Source organism: Pelmatolapia mariae, linkage group LG4, assembly GCF_036321145.2.
Source record: "Pelmatolapia mariae isolate MD_Pm_ZW linkage group LG4, Pm_UMD_F_2, whole genome shotgun sequence".
Lineage (NCBI taxonomy): Eukaryota > Metazoa > Chordata > Actinopteri > Cichliformes > Cichlidae > Pelmatolapia > Pelmatolapia mariae.
Window position 1 is genome coordinate 21603832 of NC_086230.1, and position 26459 is coordinate 21630290.

At 40.4% G+C, this 26459-nt stretch overlaps 1 protein-coding gene across 3 annotated transcripts; it reads left to right on the top strand.

Annotated features, from left to right (window-relative positions):
• LOC134626251 (ubiquitin carboxyl-terminal hydrolase 22-like) lies at positions 1 to 25861 on the top strand. Of its 3 annotated transcripts, XM_063471887.1 has the most exons (14): positions 1 to 439; positions 1326 to 1358; positions 12713 to 12845; positions 14190 to 14303; positions 14401 to 14502; positions 16125 to 16291; positions 17805 to 17964; positions 18456 to 18558; positions 19746 to 19904; positions 21245 to 21371; positions 22476 to 22567; positions 22977 to 23039; positions 23494 to 23643; positions 23729 to 25861. In XM_063471887.1, exons 1-14 carry the CDS (start codon positions 320 to 322, stop codon positions 23769 to 23771), a joined length of 1566 nt encoding a protein of 521 aa, XP_063327957.1. In that variant the 5' UTR covers positions 1 to 319; the 3' UTR covers positions 23772 to 25861. The 3 variants fall into 3 exon arrangements, with proteins under 3 accessions (XP_063327957.1, XP_063327958.1, XP_063327960.1); XM_063471888.1 differs by lacking the exon at positions 1326 to 1358; XM_063471890.2 differs by lacking the exons at positions 1 to 439; positions 1326 to 1358 and adding an exon at positions 2051 to 2160.
• The last annotated feature ends 598 nt before the right edge of the window (positions 25862 to 26459 follow it).

The window sequence follows — 26459 nt, forward strand, 5'->3', positions numbered from 1 at the left end:
TAGAGAAAGAAAGCTAACTAATCGTGAGAGTGGAAGTGGAGCTAAACGAAAAGCCAACTGTCAAAACAGCAAGGGGAACAGAATTTTAGTGAAGTGATAATTCTGTTTGATGACTACATGAAAAGATTTAGACCTAGTTAATCAAAGACCGTGTTTGTCAGATGCCCGAGGAGCATTTTTGGATACTACATCGATTGTCCCATTTCCAAACGGAAACCATTTCTGGACAGACAGTTCGTGCTAGCTAGCCTAGCTAAGTGAATAATCCAGGAGACTTTTCATTGTCACCTAAAAACCCATACTGAATGTTTTGTCTGTCATGAGTCCGGCCGGGTGCTCCCATGTGAACGGTTATAAGGTGGATAATTGGAAACAAAATCTTCGAGTCATATACCAATGCTTTGTTTGGAGTGGTACTGCTGAGACCAGGAGACGCAAGGTAAAAAAACAAAAAACAAAAAAACACAGGAACTGCAACGCTAGCCTCACAAACAGAAGTGAAATAATTTTTAATGTGGCACAGACAGACAAAGAACTGGAGTGCAAATGGTGTCCCACACGAAGCACAATCACAAAATAATTACGGTCTTAATGAAAGTACTCTTACAGCAGCAAATGTTGCCAGTACTATGCTTAGCCACCGGTAAGTTAGCTAGCAGGACTCTGCCTGGTGAACTGCGGATACTGTAGGATCCTTAGCAGAATTAACTGAAACGCTGAAATTGTCTTTATTAAGTGAAACAATGATAATTCGAGCAAATCGGCTATTAGCTGAGCGGTTTGCTGGATGTCTAAACTTGGATTTTTTCTTTCCTTTTTTTTGGAGTTGTGGCCACGGGTTAACAGTAACCACACCAATTGGGACCTATTGTGTCTTCGCACGAACACACTGAGTCCTCACGTTATTAGCGGGTTTCTCTTGGGCTTCCTAGGTCATTGTTTTTTTGTGTGCGTGTTTCTTGTTTTTTCTTTTGCTCTCTTCTCTACCCTGGCCATGTCGCTTTCAGGGGCTTCCGCTGATTGCTTTATTCCCAGTTTCTTTTTGGGCTCATCCCACACCTGCTTGGCCTACACAGCTACGAGTATCTCTCTACACTGATGTCATCACTTGACCGTGCTGCAGTTTCTGTTATATTCCCACCCTTTCACTCCCTTTCTTCTTTTTCTTTCCTCTTTTGTTTGGTTTTGAGCCACTGTTTTCACATTGTCTAGCTTGGCTTTGTTTTCACCTTGCATTAGCAACAGTTTGATTGTTGCTTGCTTATAAGCCATCTATGCTTCACCTGCATGTTGTGATGCATATTTATGTCGTTGTGATAAAATAGGTACTTCACAGTGATGCAGGATGGGCCGAGCTGGTGAGTTGATGCTTTTCCCCCCTCTCCTCATCTTCACTGACATAATGCAGGTAGTTCAGATGAATAAGAGCTGGCTTGCTTTCTTTCCTCCCGCTCACCCACCCGCTTCAGTGCCTCTTGATCTAGTGGACAGAATATTGGATGTAAACCAATGTAGCAGGAGGAATCGGCCCCATCCTTGTATCGTTTGTGATGCACTGTTACAGCCAGGAATATTGCCTGTTGGGGAGGGTGGACCATGAGTAGAACAGCCAAAAGCATGGCTCAGTTACATTGCGGGTATGTTAGAGCAAATAGTGCTAAATGGTCAGTGACCCTTTTTTGCTTATACAGTGTTGGAATGACATGCTTTAACTTGAGCACAGCGCTCACCCTGTCTGTCTTAATTCTTTTTTCACCCACCCAAGACGACAGAATTATAAAACAAAACTGTGAGAGAGCATCTGAAAATTTAATGGGGGGCACTGCTACAATTTATTTTAAAAACCTGTTTGGTTTCTTTGGCACACTACAGACAAGAAAGCGCTTAACAGCAGCTCAAGTCCGTCATAAAAGTATGACTTGTCATAGGTGTTGCTCACTTCTCAGTGATGTACAGTGTTATGGCTAAACTCCTGTTGTTGTGTTTAGTGGTGGCTAATCTGGTTTGTCCTATACGTTTGGGATGAATCTTTCCGTATCTGTTTTGCAGCGCTCTCTGTCTCAGCAACATTCCTGTCAGCTCCACACAACCATCTTTTTTGCAAGATAATATCTTCCAGAGTCTCTGAATCAGCAGCAAGCACCGCTTTTCACATAAAACGTACGTCTAATAAATCTTTCCATGTGTCTGCAATGTAGAGACAAACACAACAGCAGTTTATCAGAGGTATAGTGATGTTTCTTTTCCTATTTTTTCCATCAATCCTGCACCATCTGTGCTTGGTAGTATGCTGCATAAATAACAGTCCTCCAGGCCCAATCCTGCTAGATGTTAAGTGCTCAAGGATAGATGACTGTTTTGCATTGAAAGTAGTGATGAGCAGGTTTCTGTACAGTTTAACATTTTCAGTTCCAGACTGGATTGCATTTTAATTCATGCTCTGTGCTCCACATTTCCATGTGCTTTATCAGTTCAGTTTTTCATTATAATGTATCCCCTCTAGATTCTCTATCATGTCAAATTATCACAATACGCCTGTAGCCTTAGAGTCATACAGGCTTTATCCATGTTTCTTGCTTGCTATACCTTGTTATATTTCCGTCATCGAGCATATGACTATTTATTATATTGAAATAGTATGTTTACATACGACTGAAAGCAGGTAGAAAAGAGAAGTTACAGTTTCTGCATTTTACTTAGTTGATATATTTGTGCCTTACAACTTGTCACTGAGCCTGTTTAGCTTCGAATTAATGTAACATGCAGAGCACTACTGTGCTGGTTCAGTGGTACAAAAGTAATGTCTTCATAAGGTGAGACCACTTTGTGTTTGTTCTTAAGATCATTAGATACCAGTATGACTTTATGTTGAATACTTATTGCATCAAAATGGTTTGATTAGATGACACTGACACTGAAGGATGTTGTGAATGTCATATTCATTCACTAGATAAAAGCTTATCCGCGCAGTTCCTTTTGAATATTCATCTTACACTGGTGGGAAGCCCTGTAAATTAAGAGGCACCTTCTGGAAAGATGAGAGTGTGGTTTTGGTTTTAGAAGTGCCTTATAATCTTGTATTGCATTTTCCCATCTTCTTTTAGAAGGGACTGTCCTCAGCAGCCTTCCTGTAAGCTGTCACTCTTCCTACCTTAAGCCAATATCAATTCCCAGGTGATGCATTTACGCTGTCGCCTGTCCTGAATGTACAAACCTTCACTGGTAAAACATGGCAGAGAGAACATCAGGAATAGGACACTGCAGGAAAGATATGGTGACCCAGTGTGGCCTGGGATCCTGTATGTTTCATTTTGAGGACCTTAGGATTATTTATTTTTTGCATTTTGGTTCTAGAGCAAATTCCCCATTCATCTGGAATGACAAGTACTCTTATCTGCTGTGTAATGCTCTGCAATCTGCTACTGACACACAGTCGAAATATTAACCATAAACTCCATGTTTAATGTTGTTATTTTTTGTAGACTCCGTCACGCCTGAAGCCTGGTGTCATTTTGTTCTAAAAATGTAGCAACCGTCTTCGCTGCACAATCACAAATGGCCTCTAAATCATTTCGTAATTGGGACACAAACGGTCCATTGAGAAAACAATTAAATACAAATAAAGGGGCGTTTTGAAGATGCCCCATGAAATGAAATGGGAAGAATAAACAAGTATACAGTGTTGTTTGTCTTCGGGGTGGATTTATTCCAGATGAATAAGTCTGTGGTTCATTGTATTTAGCCCTGAACAAGAACCTAGATGCTGGTTAGTGGAAAGATCTTCATCAGCCATACTGGGTAGCCACAGGATTGGAAAGGAAAGACCATTGCTTTGGTTTGCTTTCCCTTCTGTCTTTCAAATCCCTTCTGTTTTTGATATGCTAAGCTAGTGTGCTTTAAATTCTGTGTGTGATTAAAATGGGTATGCCGTGTGGGACCTTTTCTCTGCTGTTTCCTGACATTTTATTTCTCTTAATTGCCATTGTAATTGCCAGATTTCCATTTAAGTGGACTTTGACAGAAGGGTGTCAGAGCGGCTTTTGTGTCATTTGATTGAGGCTAATCTATTTCAGTCGTATTCAAAATTTATAGTTTGTGAATGGTCATGGTTGTGAGTGGTAATGCCTCTATTCATACTTATTTATCTTGACATTGCTTAATCCAGGACGATGAACTCTTATTTCGTTTACTGGACTACTCCACAGTGAGGGTCTGTGCAATACAGTTAAACAACAGCTATTACCCTAGGTTGAGTGGAAACGGGGTAAGATGAAAGCAGAGTGGGGTGGGGTTGGCAGAATTTTTGCAGCCATAACTACTTTGAAGATTGTGGTGTTACTTAGATTAAAGAGTAATGATTAGAGAGCTGACAGTACTGAACTTGTATTTTCTAGTTTTGATAAATCATATATGATCTGAGAAACCATACCCCCCTGCCCCCCAGCCTTCCTCTACCTTTCCCATAAGTGCAAACCCCCCTTTGTGCTTTTCTGCTTTTGATGAGAGAAGATGAGAAATAAATCATTTGCTAGATGCTGCTGGAAATTTCAGAAAATGGATATATTTTCAAGGCTTGACACAATTACGACGCCCGTCTCTCCCTCCTCTTCTTTCAGTTGGCATGCACACATGCACAAAATCACTGAGGCACGGCCCATCCCAGAGAGCGCCTGATTTCTGTGCTATGAGGAGATCTCTTTGTCAGATCTGCCTCCATCGCATCACAGGCCTGCTCCTTGACTCATCAGCATACGTTTCTAGCACCAGGATCTATTCCTACAGTCTCTTCTTATCACGCTTTTTTCCTCTTCTGCGCCCACGCCCCTGCTTCCTGCTTTACCTTGACTTTATTTTATTTCTAAACCTTGCTCAGCCATGGTTCTTCTTAAGTCTAGCCTATTAAGTTTGTTTCAAATACTCTTTTGATTATTCATATTTTATTTAACTTTATTGGTGTGCAGTACTGTACAGAAATCTTCAGCTCCTCCTCATTTCTTTAGGTGCAGCTATTTTTTTAAAAAAACATCTACATACATGCCTGGAAATATAGTGTATATAAAGCACAAATAGAATTTGTACAATTCTCAATAGGTTGAAGGTCAGTATTTTGTATCATCATCTTTGTTCTTCCACACAGCCTGAACCAAAAAATTATACATTTTAAAATATTATCCCACATGCCCTGTTACTACTGATTTTTCAGTCGATTTCTTTTGTAGTTTGGCATACCCCAGCTTTTTCTTCCAGTTTCCCTTCCTTAAGAATGGCTTCTTGACAGTCACTCTTCCACTGAGACCATTTCTGATGAGGCTTCAGTGAACAGTAGATGTCACTTCTTTTTTTCAAGCTTCAGTTGTCACTTCTTACATTTTTAAGGACACATTGCACACCATGACAATATATGCCAAATCTTCTGGCTAATAGTTTTCTTTTAGGAATCATCTTGTTGGTGTAAAAATGTTATTTTATACAATTTAAAGCTGTTTCTTTGCAGGGTTGTATTGTTATGTGTAGTTAGATCACTGATTTATCCCTTGAGTCGGGTGCCTTCTTATACTTGAGTGATACATAGGTCAGTGTGAAGTGGTTTAACAATCAAACACACAAAAAATATATATCACATTTCTTGGTCAGGTCAGGTATAAGGACTGAAAAACCTTGGGAAGAAATGTTTTTCAAAACTACTTTAAAAATTAGAAGAAAATCTGGCTACTTGGAAGTGGAACAAAGAAATGGTTGGGTTACTCAAGACTTATGCTGAGTTCTGTATTTATTAGAATTAAATAAAACATGGGTTGAATTATTATTTTTCTATTTATATCTTTATCTGAATTAATTTGATTTTGTGGATCCTGGGAAATGCATAATCAAATGGTCTATTTTTCTGTTAGTTATTTATTTATTTATTTTCCTCTCATCCGATTGGCTTGCAGGCAACACTCTGTGGCTTTGGTGATGTCAGATTTTGGTTTCTGGGCCCCTGTCCAGGCCTGTTTTTTCCATGTCTGTATGCTCTCTGTCACTCCTTGGTTTCTTCTTATGTGGGTTTCGGTCTGTCAAGCACCATGGCTATGGCTCAGTGAGTCAGACTAAACAAATGGTCTGTAAACCCCTCCCAGAGTAATCATGGACCTGGTGTGTCACCTTGTGGTGCCCCTTTCACATGCTGTTTGCCTCCCAGTTTTTTAGTCATAGAAAGTCTTGCCTCATAAATACTCTGTGTCCTGAGGGAACTGTAACATACTCTGTGAACTTCTTTGTACTGTACCTCTGGGTGCATTTTATACTATGCTGGGTTTTTTCTTTTCTGGTAAGACATACCAAAGGACAAACGTTAACAATCTTCCACTTGGAAGCAATTTTAAGTAAGTAGGTACAAAATTTACAAATAATAGCCACATATATAAAGTGTTGGTTAAGCGTATGGGTAGGATTTTGCATGAAGGTTTACTCTTAGATAAACAATGGAGAGGAACATTTAAAAAAAAAGAAAAGAAAGAAAAACGGTGTTTACAAAACAAAAGCTTTTCTGTTGTGGTATTATCTTTTGCAATGCCCTCATTGATCCTTACACCCGAATATTCAGATATGGGAGTCTGTGTAAGTGGAAAAAGAGCATGAGTTTGCAATTTCATTGGTCTCATTCCCCTTTGACTGATTCCCTCTTCCTCTCCCACAGACTGTTTCTTTTCATTGCCCTCCCTTCAACTACACTTCTCATTTGACTGTCCAGCAGGCTTTGGAAAGGCATCACTGCCACAAAGCATGCTGTTCGTGGCATGAGCCAGCCAATGAGGCTGCTGTCCAGCCCTCCCTTAGTACCACCATCTGGCTAATGAGCTGTCAGTCACTCTCCAGCGGCTGACCAGAACCAAGAGGCAATCAATCTCTTTTTTGTAGACACTCGGTTATTCCCTATAGTTAAAACCTTTCACTGAAGTGACAGCTTTTCTTGGGATTGACATTATGTCTACAAAACATTCTCTCTCCTTGTGAGAAAGACAATAGCATCAGACACTTGGATGACAATTACTTGGGTCTGCTCTGTAATATCAGTTTTAAGGAAGCTATATTGCAATAGCTCCATTGTGGCTCTGTTCAGTGGTGCTTATAGATTTTTCTCGCAAGTGATGGTTATGGCTTATTGGTGCTGAAGGGAAAAACACGCAATTTGATGATTAGTCCAAGGGTGCCATTCAAAACAAGCTGCTCTTCAATTTCTGATTAAATAAATAGTTGTCTTATTTTGGTAGAGCAGACTGTGGGCATCTGATGGCTGCAATAACCATATAGCAATTTGTTAGCTTGGCCAGTTAAACATCTGTGCAGCTTAACAAACTTGTTCATAAATTATTGTTGTTTTTAAGAGGTGAATTGAATTAAAGTTGGCTTTGTGCTCTTGTGTGGTGGAGCTTTTTGCATTGATTCACAATGACCTTTAAAGGGAGTATGGCTGGTTTCCAAGTATATGCATATTCCAGAAGACGATCTCTGAATACAGCATTACTAATTAAATACCATATTTCATCTTTCACTGCTGCATTCTGCTGCCTGTTTTCTCCCACATCATTTAATGTCTTAAATAAAAGAGTAAAAGAATAGAGAATGCAGACTGTCACTCCCTTACTCAGTGATCTTAATTACTTTCACATATTCACTATGTAGATTGTCACGTGTTCAGCAGGCCTACAAAATCTGCACAAATCCCCAGTATGGAGTTCTCCTTCATACACTGTTTATTCAGATGTGTGTGTGTGTGTGTCTGTGTTAGTGTGTCTGTCTTTTTCGTTTTCCTGGGAAACGTAGACTCTGTACACTAGGGGCTTAGGGTTTAGCTTTGTGTCGTTATACCACTATATGTGACAGTATGAGGCTAAACTACACACTCTAACAATCCCCTATGTCTCCTACAAGTTAAAATTCATATGTATGAGGTGGGAATACATTCTCAAGCCAAGACTACACAGCATTCATATCACTTTCAACAGACCATGCAATGAGCTGACGTGAAAACGTATAGATTCATGTTTTGTATCTCTAGGGCAGCTTATTGAAAGTGCATGTTGTGGGCCAGGCATTGTTATGTGAAAATAGTGGGGGTGGGGGGTTACAGCATCATTCTGCCAAGACAGTGTCAGGCAACAGCCCCATGAGGTCAGTCAGAAGCAGTGCGGTTCTGGAGCATCACCATCACTTTCCTTCCATAGTCTCTTGTTGACTTGTTCCTGTTAAATATAGAGTCAAAGAAGACTCGGTATATGTGCACACTTGTGTCCAAGTACCACAGCAAATGTCTAACAATGTCTGTGTTTGCTGTGTGTGTTTTCAGGCGTATTTATAGTATGCACTGTTAATGTCAGTTACGGTTAATGTATGTGTGTGTGTTGAAAAGCATGCATGGGCTTATGAGTGCTAGGCAGCATGGTGAGTCACTGTTCTCATATAGCTTTGCTCTCTAGTCTGTATTGACTTTGTTGCCCCTCCCCTCCTTGCTCCTCTCTTTACAGCAGCAAGAAGGTTCTCCGTTGAGCCAGACCTTTGTCCACATCATAATTGTTGTCATCATTCTCTCTCCTCCTCAGTTACAGCTCATCACATTACTGGCTACGTTTAAATAACTGAATGCATTACCCTTAATGCTTGGAGTAAGTGTGACGTATTGATGGCACTTTTGTGAAGTTAGATCTAGAACACTGGAGGATTCATATTTATTCCATCATGGTCATTTTTTGCTAGCAGCCCCACACAGCATCAGTGGACTCCACAAAGCGTTATGCCCTCTTTTGCCCATGCTAATAATAGATTGGAGGTATAGTCATTTAAATCGGTGGCTTTCTGAATCTGCTCTTCTATGAATCAGCAACTTTGCGCATCATTTCCCTTCACTCAGAGCACAGCCTAACCGTCCTCAAAGAGTGTGCATCCCAGGTGGGAGATGCAGCCTAGCGCAGCACGAACATGAGCTTGCTACCTGCCCGACACTTGTTCCAGTCATCTGAGCCAGCGGCTGATCAATAGCTGATCTAATAGAACATTAAAAGCTCCAGGCGCAGACAGAGATGCAGGACTGCTGACACTGAGGAGTAGACAGCCTGTGAACTATTGTAAGAGGCAGAGAACAGGGATAGATTTTCTGCCCAATACAGATGTATTGAGGTAGGGGAGGGTGAGGAGTAGGGTAAGGCGTGGCATTAGCAGGGTTGCTTGTTTTTGGTGCTATGGTGCAGTGGAGAAATTGGGATTAACATCACTGCTGGTGGGATGGGTTTGGACAGGCAGTTAAAAACATGTTTTTAATATTAAGTACAGTGAGTAGCTTTTCTTACTGGTGTATTTAGGGCTTAATTTATACTCTAAAAACAGAACTGCTTCTTCACTCTATCCGTTCTACCACTACTGTCTCCCATTTTACCTTTTATATGTTTTACACTCGACCTTAAAGATTTAGAGTTTGTTGTAGATGTTAGTCTTAAGTGACGTAATTAGTTCATTTCCTTATTCACTCACCAAGCTCATAGAGCTTTTCTTTGGTGCTGCCTCTTCTGCCCATTCAAAGCTGGCTGCCTCACAGACCAATTTGAATAAAAACAGAGCTTAGTGCCTGCAACCCTGAATATCCCCTCCTCTGCAATGTCATCACAATCTAGCCCATGCCTACTAATGCTTATCCAAAACATAGACCGCACTGGGAGTTCTGCTGGCTACCTCTGTGTCATTGCATGGTACTGTCCCCATTTGAGGTATCACACCCTGACTAGCATATTTTGTTGCAAATCAGATAAGTGAATTTTGAATTCTTTTCTCTTCTGACAGTGGATCTTTGCACAGGAATGGTATTTTTATCCTGCAACCACTGGCTTCTACACAATTTGTGACCATTTCTGCCCACTCCCACTGATAAATCATCCCTGCGGGGATTCAGGTCTCAGTCCAGCTGTTTTTTTTTTCCTGCTAAAAAACATAATGCCTCAAGTACAGTTAACAGCGGCATTTCTGTTATTGTTAACATATCAAATAGTTGTGTTAACTTCTGTTGTTAAAATTCTGTTGCAAGTAGCTGACAAGAGAAATGATAGAAATAGAGCTGTATTGGGTATCAAGTATTAAATCTGGATATGTGCTATAGGTGGGAGAATCATTACACTGCCACCCAATAGCAATATTTTTTATATAAATTATTGTGTATGTAGTCCAAACTGATTTTTTTTCTCTAAATTGACCAAGCCATCACTACTTTATAACTAGTCATGATGGTATTTATTAAGCCAGATTAAGGTGAATAGAAGGTAACTAATCAGTGTTGGAGAAGGAGAAGAAGGTGACTCAGGTAATTCATTTGCCATTTAAAAAAAAAAAAAAAAAACAAAAAAAAAAACACGTTACACATTTGATAATGCTACAGTGAATAAACCATTCATTGTATCATCAGGGTTATTTTTTTTTCCCCCCATTCCCAGGTATACTTTAAAGTAAGAAAGAGCCTTTCATTAGAATGGAGGGCTAGGTTCAACAAGAAAATAGGTCAGATGACTACCTGAATATATTGAATAACCAGGTTTTTCCATCATTTAAATTTTTTTCTTCCCTGAGCTTATTTTGTGATGACAATGCTAAGATTCATCGGGCTCAGCCTGTGAAAGAGGGGTCCACATAGCATGAGTCATTTTGACACATGGGTTAGCCATTAGAATACAGACCTCAGCCCCACTGAAAAACTTTTGGATGTGCTAGAGAAGATGCTTTATCTGAGACTGTAGCAGCATAACTATTGGTTCAGAGGCACCTGATCTACCATTAACTATAAGCTAACAATAAGCAAAAAGGAAAGTTTATTGTACTGAAAATGTATGCTGCATCTAATAATAATGCCTAAAGGAAATATATAATGTAAATAGAGCAGACTGTCTCTAGGGGCGTTTGGCTTTTGAAAGTGACTTGCTGAATTTGTGGGCTTGTGGCTAATTCAGCTTGAGGTGTTTTCACAATATTGGTGATTGTGAATTTTTTGTTTTGTCCAGTTGTCTCGAACATTGAGCTTCAAATCACCATTTGCAGGAGTTGTAAGGATTTTTTTTAGGTATTTGTCTCAGGAAGTGAGGTCTAAATATACTTTCTGTCCAAATATCACATGACAGAAAGTTAATTTTTAAGGAAGCATAAAAATGTTGCATTTCACCTTTAGGGGCCACTGGAAACAAAATGCATAGCCATACCAAGCGGCGAGATGAGATTTTAGCAACTGTGCCTTGCTGAACGGTGTTGTTACTTGCAGCTATAATGTTAGTTTCTTGAAACACAAAACCTCTACACAGACCTGAAACTAATGTGCCCGTAGAAGCCCAATTCAACTTCCCACTTCTTTGCCCAGTTCTTTGTCATGGGAACAAAGTTTCACTACAGAACATATTTACAATTGTAGTTAGTTATTTTAGGGATTGCATTATTAGTGGTATCTTTGAAAATTTTGTAATAATACCATTTTATTGTATTGTATCTTCCTGTGGTTTGTCCAGGAAGAAGAAGGCAAAACTGACTGGACCTCTTTTTAAACATTTTTTTATTTCTATGGGACAATGATGGTTAATGTTTTTCAGAGTGTCTCAGGTTACGCTTTTGAATCCCAATTCAAAGTTAACAGTAGGCAGACAACATAACGTGGGACCGCTGAGTTTATGTGCAGTAGCATTAGTTAAAAAGTAGAGGGTGAGGTTAGTTTCACACACTGTGCCTAAAAGTGTAAAACCGAAAGCTGTCCGGTCAGTACTTTTTCCTTTTATTTTCTGTATCTTCACCTACTTCACAGCTCTTTTTGTGCTATCTCCCCTCTAAGCGGGTGACTCATTGCATCAGGTCTGCACCCTGAAAGGCTTTGATTAGATTGCTTTCTTTCTCCTCCCTTCCTTATTCAATTTCTCCCTTTCAAACAGGCATGCTGACAACTTTCTGCTGTAGTGTCCTTTAGATTCCTAAAAAACAAACAAACAAAAATCAGGCAAAGCTCTGATTTTAATTAGATCAATAATACTGTATTTATATATTTATTTATAGTAGTTTCATGTTGACCTTTCACCCTTTTTAAATGCTTGACCTGCATGTCAAGCAGTTCTGTCCTACTCTATTGCTGATCACGTTATTCAGGACTATAGTTCTACACATTGTGTTCATGGAACAGGTCCTTTATCCTCTGTGTCACTCATGCTCTTTAGCATTTTAGCTTTATAGTTGCTGCTTATTATTCTACATTGATTCCTTTAAGGAAGAGGTTTTTGCATGTTTGCCAGTTATGCCGTTATGAATGAAATCACTGGCAACACACCTATTGCTGTTAGTGAGTTACCCGCACATTGTTTGCATCCTCTGGTGTGCCTGTCAAGCATCAACACCCTTTATGGCTTGCACATGTTTAATACAGAAAGATTCACTGTGAAATTAATTTGTCGCTGCGTTTGATTTGTCAGCAGGCCCAGCAGTCTTTAGTCTGTCCTCCTGTCAGGTTCATTCAAGCTTTGTGTCCTCAGAATTGTTTGTCTGACCGACTTTAAGATAGAACTTTATTTTTCTGCTCTTTATACTTTTACTACGCCTCGAAGCTCTGTCCTGCTGCAGAGGATTTTCTCAAAAATATGGACTTGTCCTTTCCTGCCCTGATCTTAATTCCTTTTGTCCCCTGTTCTCTCCCAACCCCCGTAATCCCTTGGGTCCTTCTCCCCAGGCCAAGTCGTGTATCTGTCACATGTGTGGCGCCCACCTGAACCGACTCCACTCTTGTCTCTACTGCGTCTTTTTTGGCTGTTTTACGAAGAAACACATCCACGAACACGCAAAAAACAAGAGACACAATCTAGGTAAGCTGCTCACTCTCACGCACTCTAAGACCCTAGTTGGTTATATTTAAATTATTGTCAAGACCAGTGGCAAAATAGATGCTGATCTCAACTACCTCTGAGCAGCCAAGGAGCCAAACCTTACTCTCACTGCATTGCATTACAGTTCCTGTGGGAGTGCCTAGTCCCAGTCACATTTAAACTGGCAGAGTCTTCTTCAGCAAGGGAATGGTAGACTTTTGCTAATCTTGTGCTACCAAAAAGAGTAGCTTCAACATTACATACCAATTATGCTAAATAAGACAAAGGTATTAAAGAGCAAGATTTTGACATCACCCTGATGAGCACAATTAAATGTGGAAACAACAGAGACAATAGAACAGTTTTGTACACATCTTAATGGCTTTAATTGATTTAATCCATTTCAGCAGTTTGGTCACACACACACAGACACACACAACACACACACACACTCCGTCCCGTGTGCGGGGATACGGTCTTAATTAGCGTTGAGCTTTCCACAGGTGCCTCCCTGACACTGGAACTCTGTTCCTCTCTACCTCTAATCAAATTAATCCAAACTCCCTTGTCTGCTCCACTGCTAGATGTCAAGCTCCCTTCTCAGTGCTCTGTACCCATCATTTTCACTTCCTGTTCTTAGCAGGCTCACTCACACACTTTGCTCATGCCTTCTTTGTCTGCTTTTTTTCTATCAACCTCATTTCCCCACCTCTTCATCCTCTTATTGTTTTGCTCTTATGCTTTACTCATTTTAGCACGAGTGCTGAAATGCTTCTCATGCCTTATGCAGGACCTTGTCTTCCTCCTCTCTCTGCCACTTGTATTATTCTAATTTTTCTTCATTAACTGGGTGCTGTTGTATGCAGTGGAGCATCCTATTTCTATATATATTTTACTGTCTTTTCTTATTTCACGCCCTTGCAAAACACTGAGCAGCACATATACACCGGTTGGTTTTTCTACATGATGCATTAGCTCACCTTCTTATTGTGAGTAGCGCCAAAAACAGAAAGATGTCCAGTTAATCTAAAAATAGGTTGTCACAGCAACAGAGCTGAAATATTGTTGCTGTGGAGTTTGAAAATGGAAGAAGTTGGGTTGTGTTAATGGGAAGCACAAGTGGGGGTGGTAGACAAATACACCTTTTCCATCACTGCCTGCCTCACATCTGTCATTTTTCTAGTGGAAGCAATAAGATGGTAACACTTGGTTTTATCAGTGGTTTTAGACAGCAAAATAATCATTTTAAACCCCCCCATGTTAATTACTGTACAAAAAAATTCTACTTATAATTTGATTGCAATCTATTACTCACTCTCTTTCCCCCTCCTTTCCTTCCTACAGCAATAGACCTATTATATGGTGGAATATATTGTTTTGTGTGTCAAGACTACATTTATGACAAAGACATGGAGCAGATCGCCAAAGAGGAACAGAGGAAAGCATGGAAATTGCAAGGTATAGCATTCTGTTTTCATTAATACAGTTTTCTTTCTTTTCTCTTTTTTAAACTAAAGCAGCCTGGTAATCTCTGCGCCGTCACATTTGTCCACAGGCATAGGGGAGAAGTACACGACATGGGAGCCGACCAAGAGGGAGCTAGAGTTATTACGACACAATCCAAAGCGGAGGAAAATCACTACAAACTGCACCATAGGTGGGCAAAGGATTGCACTGTTTATTCTGCACGTCTTAATCTGCACAGCTTTTCTTCTCATCGCAGTTGTGATTGCTGTGGGTTTTCTCCATGGCTCTTTGTGTGTTTGTGTACGTGTGTGTGTGCGCAAGTGTGCTTGAAGTCACTCATGCATTTAGGTGTAATACTCAAGGTCAACCAGACTGGGCAGCCCCGCAGGCAGTGGACTGGGAGAGGCAGGACACAGTGTTCCCTCCCAGATATATGCACACTACATCAGAATATGTGTCTATCTCTACCCAGAACTTGTTTTCTCTTTGTTCCTTTTTCGGAGTTATCTCTTGCCATGCTTTTACCCCTCCTGTTGTTTCCATTGTGTCTCTAATTTTGTACATGTAGTAATTTACCCTTTTTACGCCCTGTCTCCCACCAGCCTTCACTCTCTTTATACCTTCAAACAATTTGTTTGGTCAACCTGACTGGGCAGTGGAACTGGTGTCTTTATGTGTGTGTGCCCACCATGACCAGTCTAAATTGTTTAGGCGCTCACTGAGCACTCTTATCAAGAACCAAACCTTGGTCAGTTGGATTAGACCCAAGATCTAGCTGTGTCTCACCTGTTCTTCTGGCCATCATTTCTCACTCTAAATGAATTCATTCAAAGCTTTGGGAACACATCCAAGTTGCACACAGTGTTGCTGGCATACCTGACCCAACACCATATTAACTTTTCAGCCAAACAAAAATGGATCACAAAGCATTGGTGGCTTTTGTGCATAACTTCATTATGTTTAAATAAATCAACCAGCCTTTTATATATCAATCTAGAGTTAAAAACCAAATGTAACTCAATTTATTAAATGTAAAAAAGTGTTCAAACCTTTTACTTGACTATATTCTTACAAGGTGCATTTGTTTCACAATTTACACTACATGCCAGTACAAAAAGCGTGACATCCAATTAACTCTTCAGAGCTCTGTGATTAAAATTATGTCGAGCCACAGCTCAGCAACGAGTATTCCCAGTAGCATAGAATTGTGATGCGTGTCATCTTCTAAAGTCCTTTGTAGGGATAACCATCGCTCACAGTAAAAGACACATGACAGCTCACAGAGTTTACCAAATGCCATTTAAAGGACTCTGAGATAAATATTTTACTTTCTGGAAAGAGCTCTTAGTGAACATGAAGCACTGCTCATCTTCTGGTCACACCCCCATATTAGAGCATGGTAGTAGCAGTATGATACTATGGGATTAGTTCTTAATAACAGGCCCAGGGAAACCCATTGCAACTCAGTGAGTGATGAATAGTGAGTAATACACCTTTTAGCATGATGATAACCCAAAGCTAACGGCTAAAACATTGCTGAATTGGGTTTGGGATAACTGTCTGACTAAGTTGAGAGAAAGCCTAGACTTTAAAATGAGAGAGCATTGGAAAAAAGAAAAAGACTTGTAAATAGTTTATGTACTAAATTACTTAGTTAAAATGTTTTTGAACAAGGAAGTTCACTGTAGTCCAAAGATACATATGATTTAAAAATTTCTTCATCGCCACCAGTGTGAATTGGAGTCACTGTTGTGTTTAACCTTCAAAGTCATGATGTTCTCCCTCTTCTTTTATTCCCTTTTTGTTCCACAGGTTTACGAGGGCTAATAAATCTGGGCAACACGTGCTTCATGAACTGCATCGTTCAGGCTCTGACACACACACCACTGCTACGAGACTTCTTTCTCTCCGACAGACACAAGTGCGAGATGCAATCAAACTCCTGTCTGGTGTGTGAGATGTCGCAGCTCTTTCAGGAGGTACGATGCACAGTCGAAATGTGCAAACTTGTTAGATAGGTTTGGTAAATGGCACAAAGAAAATGGGTTTGTGAATGTTTAGTTTTTAATCATCTTTTTTTTTGGTGTACACAACTATAATTTTAGAGATTTTTAACAACCATGCAATACAGAATGTTTTCTCTGCCATAAAAGGCTGAGTCACTCTTGTGCTCTTTTGTCAAGTCCAAAGAGGGAGGCAGAGACAAGGGAAGAAATCCTTCCTGAAAGGAAGTGCAACATACAAATGGATGAGCAGAATGCAGTAATTATACACCTTTATTGAATCTGATCAGCCAGATTTAAATTACGTAGCCCTTAAAAAGTCTTAACTGTTTTTTCTTCATGCAACAGAAAATAGGCATTTTACGTCTAATAAACTCATCAACCCAGAGTCTTACGTAATGACTGCCTGCTCTGCTCCCACACTGTCTCACTTCCTTCTTACATCCTCTCATTTGCAGTGTATATGGGCACACAGTTGGCAAGTGGTGTTATAATATATAACGAGTTGAGTCATCAGCCCCCCACCTCCGCAACACACACAGACATGTCTGTCCTGTCTCAGTTAGCTGAACTGTTCAGTTGTATTTCACATGAAGTGTCTTTGAGACATGAAATTCAGGATTTTACATTTAAACAGTCCCTGGCACATGAGCAGTCTTTTTTTTGGTGCCTAAGCCTTGTTTCATAGGTTACATCCAGCTCCCCTCTGTATCTTCATCAAAAGTCATCTTGTGGCTCTGTAGGCACCTGCGTGATCTCAGGCAGCTTTTTTTGATTGAAAAGGGGAGGTGCGGCCTGCTTTGATCAGCGACTCTCTCCTCTTCCTCTCCCCTATTCTTGTCTTTGTGTTGTCGCGTAATTCGTTTGTCAGCCACCTTCAGACTGCCAAAAAGGAGAAGAGTCTGTAAGATTCAAAAAGAGACGTCAGCTCAGCATTTTTTTTTCTTTCACCGCTCAATCAGACTTCAGAGAAAACTGAGGAGTATAAAGCGACGTGCGCGCATTATCCGCACGTCGAGATGTGAGATCCTTCTCTGGCGTTAATGAGCTCTTGTTGAAACTTCGTTGCACTGTTTTTGCACCCTGCCAGTACTTGCTTTGTCACTTGCTTGTCCATCCTGACCTGCCCTGAATTCTCAGTCCAATTTCAACAGCAAGCTAGAGATCTCCAGCACATAACAGATGGATATTTTTGCTGCACACTCTCCCCGTTTTTCCCCCACCCATCCGCTTTGACTTGCCTGTGTTGTGTGTTACACTTTCCCTCTCTGTGGATTTGCTGTCTTCAGAGCTGTTTCTGTTTTGTAACATTTGTTAGAATTCATTTATATCTGGCAAGACCTGTAGAATGAAGTGCTTACAAAAGAGCCAAAAGAGACTGGAATGAAGTGGATAAAATAACACACCTAGTAACACCTGGAAAAATAGGCTAACCACCTTTCTTCTTCACCCTCCACCCACCTGTCCCATCTTTCATCTCTTCTCCCAGTTCTACTCGGGCCACCGTTCGCCCCACATTCCATTCCGGCTGCTGCACCTGGTGTGGACTCATGCACGCCACCTCGCAGGCTACGAGCAGCAAGATGCCCATGAGTTCCTCATTGCAGCATTGGATGTACTGCATAGGCACTGCAAAGGAGACACTATCAGTAAGTCGTCCTTAAACACAATTAGTTTAATGGGTTTATTTATTTATTGAGTTTGTGGCCCATAAATACTTTAGTTTGAAATTCCAGTTTGACTTAAATGAGTAAACGCAGGTAAAAACAGTGTCGGCTGAGATTGAGGGGAGTGTTAGGAGACAGAGCCACCTACTGTCTCTGATCTGGCATATCGAATTATACCTAAAATCTACCGACAGACAACAGTGCCTTACTTCACTGGAAACATACTGAAGGAGACTTACAATGTACCAAAGGGACAGCAAGCAAGTAGTGTAAGGAATGTCAATAGGCCCTGCTGCAGTGCAATGACAGGTTGACTCAGTCATAGCCACAACGGAAAGGCTTACCCTGATTGGCTAGAGAGAATAAAGAGCTGTGAAGTGGGAGCGAGGCACTGTGAAGCTTTTAAATGTGCTAAAGAGGTGGGCAGTGTGTAGTCATGTGTGTTCATATTGTCTCCTCTCTCTGGTCAACAGACGACAATGGCAAGAAAGCCAACAATCCAAACCACTGTAACTGCATCATTGACCAAATCTTCACCGGGGGCCTGCAATCAGATGTTACTTGTCAAGTTTGCCAGTAAGTGTGTGTGTGTGTGTGTGTGTGTGTGTGTGTGTGTGTGTGTGTGTGTGTGTGTGTGTGTGTGTGTGTGTGTGTGTGTGTGTGTGTGTGTGTGCATGGATTCAGATAAAATCCCCGTCATGATGCAATGGAAAGGGACTGCTGAAAGACAGTCCCACTCGAGATGTTCACTAAGCATTCATGTTGAAGCAGCATCACGCCTTCTGTCTTTTTTTTCCCTCCAACATTTACTCATCCATGCATCCTCCACATATTCCTGTCATCTTCTAGTAGTGGGGGAACCATTGGTTTTTGCGCTCTTATTCAAAGACCCAGTCCCTGCAGAGCTGCTTTAATGGAGGTTGTCTAGACAGCAGCGCAACCCAAGCATTGCCTGCTTCCCCCTAGAGCTGTCCTGTCACATTAACACTAGCACGCTGCACTGAACTGGAAAGCACCTCACCCAGACTTGCAGGCAAACCCAGCCCAGCTTACTGTGACATTACCTGCCTCCACTGTGAAAGTAGAGACTGCTGATGCAGAGCTGCTCATGACAGTACATCACTGTGGCAGTAAATCACGCCCCTTCATAATCATTAAAATCACTTTTTGAATATAATGGGTAAGCTCTTAAGCAATAAAATGCATCAGCAAAGGCTTTCAAACTAAAGTAGTGCCATACTGGTGTCAAATTACTGCAGAGCTGATCTCCTATTGCCATAAATGCATGTCTGCTTGCCTTGCTAGCCACCCACTGGTTGCTCTGGGTATTGCAAAACCATGACTCATCTAACCAACATTGATAATGTTTGGCAGCCCACCCCCGTGCATATATATTTATGTATACTCTACGCATTTTGCACTTGAGGCCTCTGTTTTGCCCGGGCTGCAGTCCATCACGCTTATTGGGCTGTAATAATACAAATTCTTTACGCAAAGCCATTTTCTTTGACGTAACACATCATTGAATTGCAGATGAACCCGGAACAACTGTGTGGATATTATTCACATGCACACATTCAGTCTTCCATCAGCCTTAAACAAAGACATGATCAGAATCTCAAGGGGGCTGTGGGAGTTTAATCTTACTCGTTACCATCTATGTCATCATCCTGCCAAGTGACACCAAACTACACAAAGCCACACACTAATAGTTAAACATTATAATTGAACTCCCTTCTTCTTCTTCTTTTTTTCCCCTGTAGTGGGGTTTCCACAACGATAGACCCTTTCTGGGACATCAGTCTGGACCTTCCTGGCTCATCCACGCCTTTTTGGCCCCTCAGCCCTGGAGGGGATGGAAGCACAGTTAATGGCGAAAGTCACCTGTCAGGATCCACCACGCTCACAGACTGCTTGCGCAGGTATATATTCATTCATTCATTGATTCATAAGGCTCAGTCCAGGTTCCCCAGGAGTGCTTTCTTTTGTTTTGTTTTTTTAATGCAACACTTTAACATTTTGAAAAACTGCTTAAAGTCACTGAAAAAAGGCCTGCTGGAAAACTCCATCTAAGGTGCAGATACTCCCTGTTTATGTCTAGACATGGAAAACTGATATTATGGATTATAGTGGCAGCGGCAGGGCCAACTGGCAGCATGGTGCTGGAATTAGAGTTATACTGTCACCTGCTGATTTTGCAGGCATTTTGCATTTTAAAAGTGTTTTTTTTTCACATTTTTATGTAAATGAAGGTTTGTTTGTTTTGTGTTTTGTTTTTTAATAAATGTTTCTGTGGGCATTTTTTCTCTTTTTGAGAGTCAAAGAAGAAAATTTTTTCTTGATTTTAAAAATACTTGTGGATGTGTCAGTGAGTGTGATGTAAAATACATAAACAAAAAGCAAAAGCAAACCAAAACCCTTCTCAGGTTGGATGCTACATGTTTATCGGGCTGCTAGTAGGCATATTAATCTGCGCTGATAGACAGTAACACTGATAGTTTTTAATCAGTGTTGGATAGAATTAAATCAATTTATAATATTTTAAAAGGAAATAAGCTTTTATCAGTCCACCTGCGTCTTTTCAGCAGCAGTCAAACATTCACCCCACCCCTGCACATGTACAGGGGGTCGCATATAGTTTCTATTCAGGCACAACTGCCGTGTTATCCTTGAATCTCATCTTCTCCCATCACCAGGTTGACAGAGGGAGTGTGACCTCTCATATCTCCTCTGCTGCCTCTTCATTTTTTCAATTTGTTTTCCTCTTCTCCTTATCTTATTTCATTCTTTTCCCGTTTGCCCTCACTCTCTACCACTCATATTTGTCTCATCCTCCCCCTCTCTTTTTCTCACCTCCTCTCCTGCTGACTTTTTTTTTTTTTACTGCAGCTTCTCACACATCTCTAGTTGCTGCAGCAAGCCTCTTAAAGCTACAGAACTGGTTGATGTTATTGCCATGGTGATAAAGGCGTTGACGACACCACATGGGCTTTTGCGTTAGGCAAACTGACATGCGTATGTGCTGCAGCAAAACCGTGCAAGCAGGCATATTATGCAGACCTTCATGTTCTTCCACTGATACTGAGAACAGCTTAGTGTGCTCCACATTCAGAGGACATCTAACACAACCAGAAACACTCCACGCAGAAATCTTTCTTCCTGCTTCTTGCGTTTCATGCCTCCGTTCCATATCCATTTTCTGGCTGCACGTTTTAACACGTCATCTCTCCCCTCTCTCTTTATTGCATTCTTCACTCTGCAGGTTTACGCGACCTGAGCATCTAGGAAGCAGTGCCAAAATAAAATGTGGTGGTTGCCATAGTTACCAGGAGTCCACCAAACAGCTGACAATGAAGAAGCTTCCCATCGTAGCATGTTTCCATCTCAAAGTGAGTCACCCATGCGCTGCCAATTATCACTCGTTACATTGTCTGTCACTGTCTGACAGTTTGATTATTTAAGGCTAATCTGAGGATCTAACATTCGCACGTCTAATTTTGTCACCACTCCGAAATAGTAAAAAGAGCTGTGTGACTTAAAAGGAAAGTTCACCCTTAAAATCAAATGTGTGCATGTGTTGATGAGATTCCTGCATGCTTTTATATGTAATTGAGCTAATAAGCATTTCCTTATAATGCTAAGGTCTCATCCCCTAAAAACATGAGGAGCAATTTGAGCAGTTTTATGTAGGGACTACTTTTCTTTCCATCATGCTACCCATTTTTTTAGCTTTTTTGGTGCACAGAGGGGAATCTTGATCCTGCCCTCGCTCGTGACAGGATGTAAACATTAATGCCAAGCTATAAGGTTGACTAGCTCCGTGTTTCCTTTAGTTAGAGACTGCACTGCAGGCCAGAGGGAAAACAAATGCATTTGATCTTGACGTGAACTTTCCCCCCTTTCCGCCTTCATGGCAATGCATTCTGCTGTTCAATTATCTGTACTTGTTCTATATTGCAGTGGCATTAATATATGATTCATTTTGCTCTGTGTGTATGCAGCCTTTCATCTGATGTCAGCAAGGTTCACATTATGCAGTGCCTTAGCTGGCTGGTACATGTGCGTAGGTGTGTTCATAATTCAATTTAGCTGTTGTTGCCTCCTACAGTGTTGCACCTTTGTGCAGTGTCTCAGGACATCTATGATTTTTAATGACTCATATGGTGCTCCATTATCTTCATGTTTTATTTATTGCAATACTGGAGACCTATAATGTATTTGTAGGCTGCAATAATGTTGTCTTAGATAGATATCAGCCTCACTTGTTATCTCATTACAAATATGGAAATATTTGACAGCCAGGGTGGAAAACATACATTTCACTCATGTTTTTTTTTTGTTTGTTTTTTTTGTTTTGTTTTGTTTTTTTGTGTAAAAATGATGCCTGTTAATTCTAAACATATAGTATTGGTTTCCCCACCCCCCACCTCTCTCTCTTGCCCCTTCTCCTTTTCCCGTCTCCCTTCTCATCAACCCTCTCTGGCCCTCTCCAGCGGTTTGAGCACTCTGCTAAACTACGGAGGAAGATTACCACGTATGTTTCCTTCCCCCTAGAGCTGGACATGACGCCCTTCATGGCGTCCAGGTAAGATGATCACTGAAGTCTACATGTTTCATTTTTACTACTTATGAGGCCCTCAGCTTTTCTTTTCATATATTTTATAGTAAATATTTGGCAGCTAAGATCCAAATGTGAAAAAATACTTTTCCTTGTATATCCTTCACCTTCCCAATTCATTTATTACATTTTATGACATGCTTTGTGTAAATGCTCCCTAGTAATATACACTGATGTCACTAGAGCATGCAGCAGCAGTCTTGCCCCACCCCTGAATGTTGCATCCATTCAGCTCCGCTCATAGACTGAAATATCACTAGTGTTACAGGCAGAGAACCAACATGCTTTCATTGATTGTAGTATTCTGCCACCTAGTGGAATTTTGAGGAAGTTTATACTTGCCTCAAACATTAACTGTCTTCTTTGTCTTTTACAGTAAAGAGAGCAGAATGAACGGGCAGTATCAACAGTCGGTTGATGTATTAAACAATGACAATAAGTGAGTATCTTGGGATATGTATATACAGTGAGCTGATAGTTATCACTAAATTCTCAGCATTTGTTGCTGTCTGACATCAAAGAAGAAATTTCATCTCTTACACAGTAGCACATGCTAATGACCCAAACCATCCGGCTGTGACTTCCCCTAATTAAATCAATTTGAAGCCTATTAAAAGCTGCTTAGTTTTCTTCATCCATTGCAGCTACAACAGCTTTAATTTTCCAGGACATTTATTGGGAATATACTGTGTCGATAAAACTGACAGCTTGTGGGTAAAGCAAGAGGACACAGTGAAAATGTTTTTTCCTTAATATCTCTATAGTGTGAAAAATGACCTTAAAGTTTAATGGTGCTGGGTTTTGAACCGAAAGAGCTCATTTACTGGCGGGATGATGGGATATTCTTGCATAAAAACTCAGTTTTTCCATTTCTTTTCTTTTTTTATTTTCAGGTATTCCTTGTTTGCTGTGGTCAACCACCAAGGCACATTAGAGAGTGGCCACTACACCAGCTTTATCCGCCAGCACAAGGATCAGTGGTTCAAATGTGATGATGCCATAATCACCAAGGCTAGCATTAAGGATGTACTCGATAGTGAAGGGTAAAAGTCAAAACACAACATTAGTGTTACACAGTCTGATACAGTGTGATACTGTAATTCATTTTGTTTTCTCTTTTCTTTCTAGGTATCTCTTATTCTACCATAAACAGTTCCTTGAGTATGAGTAGTCTTTGTGACCAATGACCATGAAGAACCACTTGCTTTTAAATGAGACAGTCACGTGACTGGCGACAGGATGAAACACACAAAGCTACCTGAAACTTTCTGACTACCAGTCTGCTCCTCCAGTTCTTGAGGATGAAAACAAACAAACAAACAAACAAACAAAAAAAGACGTGTAAAATCACACATACTTTCAAAAGAAAACAAAACAAGCACTGAGCTACTTCTTGGCATCTACTTGACAAAACTGAATAAAGAGGAGAGGAGGAGGAGGAGGAAGGGTCAGGCGCCGCCAGTTCCAGGCTTGGGCAGAGGGAAGAGGCTCCACACCCCGCCGCTCTCTCTCCCTTCCCCTTCCTGCTGCAGGGGCAGAGTCTGAGCGTGACCGACTGTCACGCCGATTGGGCATATCTGGATTTTTTTTTCTCACAGTATTCTGACCCCACACCCCACCCCCACACCCTCTGTCCCTCTCCACCTCCCACACACTCTCCATCTCTCTCCCATGGTGCTCTTATTTCAGCTGACCAAGCATTTAACTTAGTGATGATGGAGGACAGTATGTTGTCATATGCATAAAGGACTGAATGCAAAAAAAAGGGAAAAAAAAGGAAAAAAAATTAAATATATAAATCAGCGTATTATGAACTTTGCAAGGACATTTTTAAACTTATGGTTATGATTCTTATCATTTGTGAATTTAGTTATGAAATACTGTATGAATCTAGTATACATCTATTTTTTATGGGCAAAGAAATAATGGGAGAGCTTGGAGACGCTGCCTTTGCCAGTAGCTGGGGAAGCGCTGCCATGGAAACTAAACAGATTTGGACCTGAGTGTTCTCATGTTTCATTATTTACTGTGTTGATTGTTTCATTTTTGTTTTTTAAAGTCTGGCTGAGGGCAGGGAATATCTTATTTTTTTAGCGACTCGTTGAATTTTTGTTTACTTGTTTTCAGTGTCTTTTATTTTTTTAATTGTTATTTTCAGTACATTCATATATGTTTCTTGCTGTCCTGGTACTGGAAATTTCTTTTTTTGTTTTGACGTATTATACTTTCATTCTTGTGGAATTGTTGGTATAATGATGGTGATGATTAATTGGCTCACCTTTTGCTGTTTAGAAAGTGTGTATGTTGAATGTGAGCTTTGGGTTTTTGTACTGTATGACAAGAAGATTCAATACACAAAACTACAGATCAGGTCCTGTAATATGTGAGGCTGATGTGTTCTCTTCGAGTTGAACACCTTGAATGTTTCTGTGCAAAGGAAAAAAAAGAAGCCCTTTTAACAGCACTGCATGCGATTGGGCTCTCATGATCTTATATGTGAAAAATTGCCCTTAGTAATGGCTCGAGGCCTGTTGCCCGTCATGATTTTTTTTTCTGTACTTTTGGGTGGGAAGGCTGTTTGAGATTTATAGTGGATTAAACACATTGCACATATATGGGCCCTGTGCGACCGCAGTCTGGCTCTGCATCCATCAGTATTAATCTTCTCCATGGCAACTGTGGATGGTGTAGACCAGTTTGGCTTACAGTATGTCTTGCCTCTGCAAACCTAGTGTTCTATTAAATTGTTTGTCAACTCAGACTTTAGATAACACACATACGTGTCAGGGTTTTGTGGTCACTGATTGTGTGTATTAAAAAAAATTGACGGATTAAACTTGTATTTAAAAAAAAAAAAGAAAGGAAAAAAAAAAAAAAGACCAGGGCCCTAACCAATCACAAAGTAATGCCACATAAAGAAGAAAAAAAAAAAGAACCCCTGTTTGTTTAGCTGCTCTATTGAAAACCAACATGCATATCCTTTGGTCTCCTGCGTAACCTCAGCTCGTAGACGGTGATGAATTTCTGAAGAGTGAAATTGAAGACTTCTGAAATGGTCACACTGTGGTTTTGTTCTGTCGTGGAGCAGTTGAGACCGCCCAAAGGACATTCAGGGACACAGCTGAAACGAAAAGGAAGAGGAGAGCTTCATTCGTTTCAGTGATTAAACTCAGAACAAAACTGGAATATGGATATGCTGTCTGTCTCATTTCTTTCTTTTTGTTTTTGTTTTTGTTTGCACATTAAAATATATTTTCAGAAGTGAAGCGCTGCAGTGCATGTACTGTTATAGAAGAACAAGGACAGAAACAAAAATGGAGTCTCACTTTGTCAAAACTTAGACTGAACGCTGAAACACAGCAGCTGATAGCTGATAATCGCATGCCTGACTGAGCAGATGTAGTTAGGTATGTGATTATGGCTCCACCTTGTGGTCACATTTAAAACCGCAACACAAAAAAAGAACAAGCCTGGTCATGGGCATTTAACCACACCCTGCACTAAAACAGCACATAAGATGAGGTTGTATCCCTTCACTACTTTACATTACTTCATTATTTATGACATAAGTTAAACTTGTCTCTTATTTATGATTTGCTATGACAGTTATTTTGTGTTAATTTGTGTTAAGCTACTATAACTTCCGACTAATTAAAACAGTTTAAAGTAAATTGGATTTTAATTTAACATTTTGTATCCTTAGAAAATTGGTTGAGAATTAAATGAGTGCACAAATCCCTCGTCTCCATAAGCACACATTAGGAAATAAGCCGTAGCCACCTTGTAACAATATTGAAACACAAGACAGCGAGGTAGCGTATTAATAAAAATAAAGTCTGGTTATTACAACACCAAACAT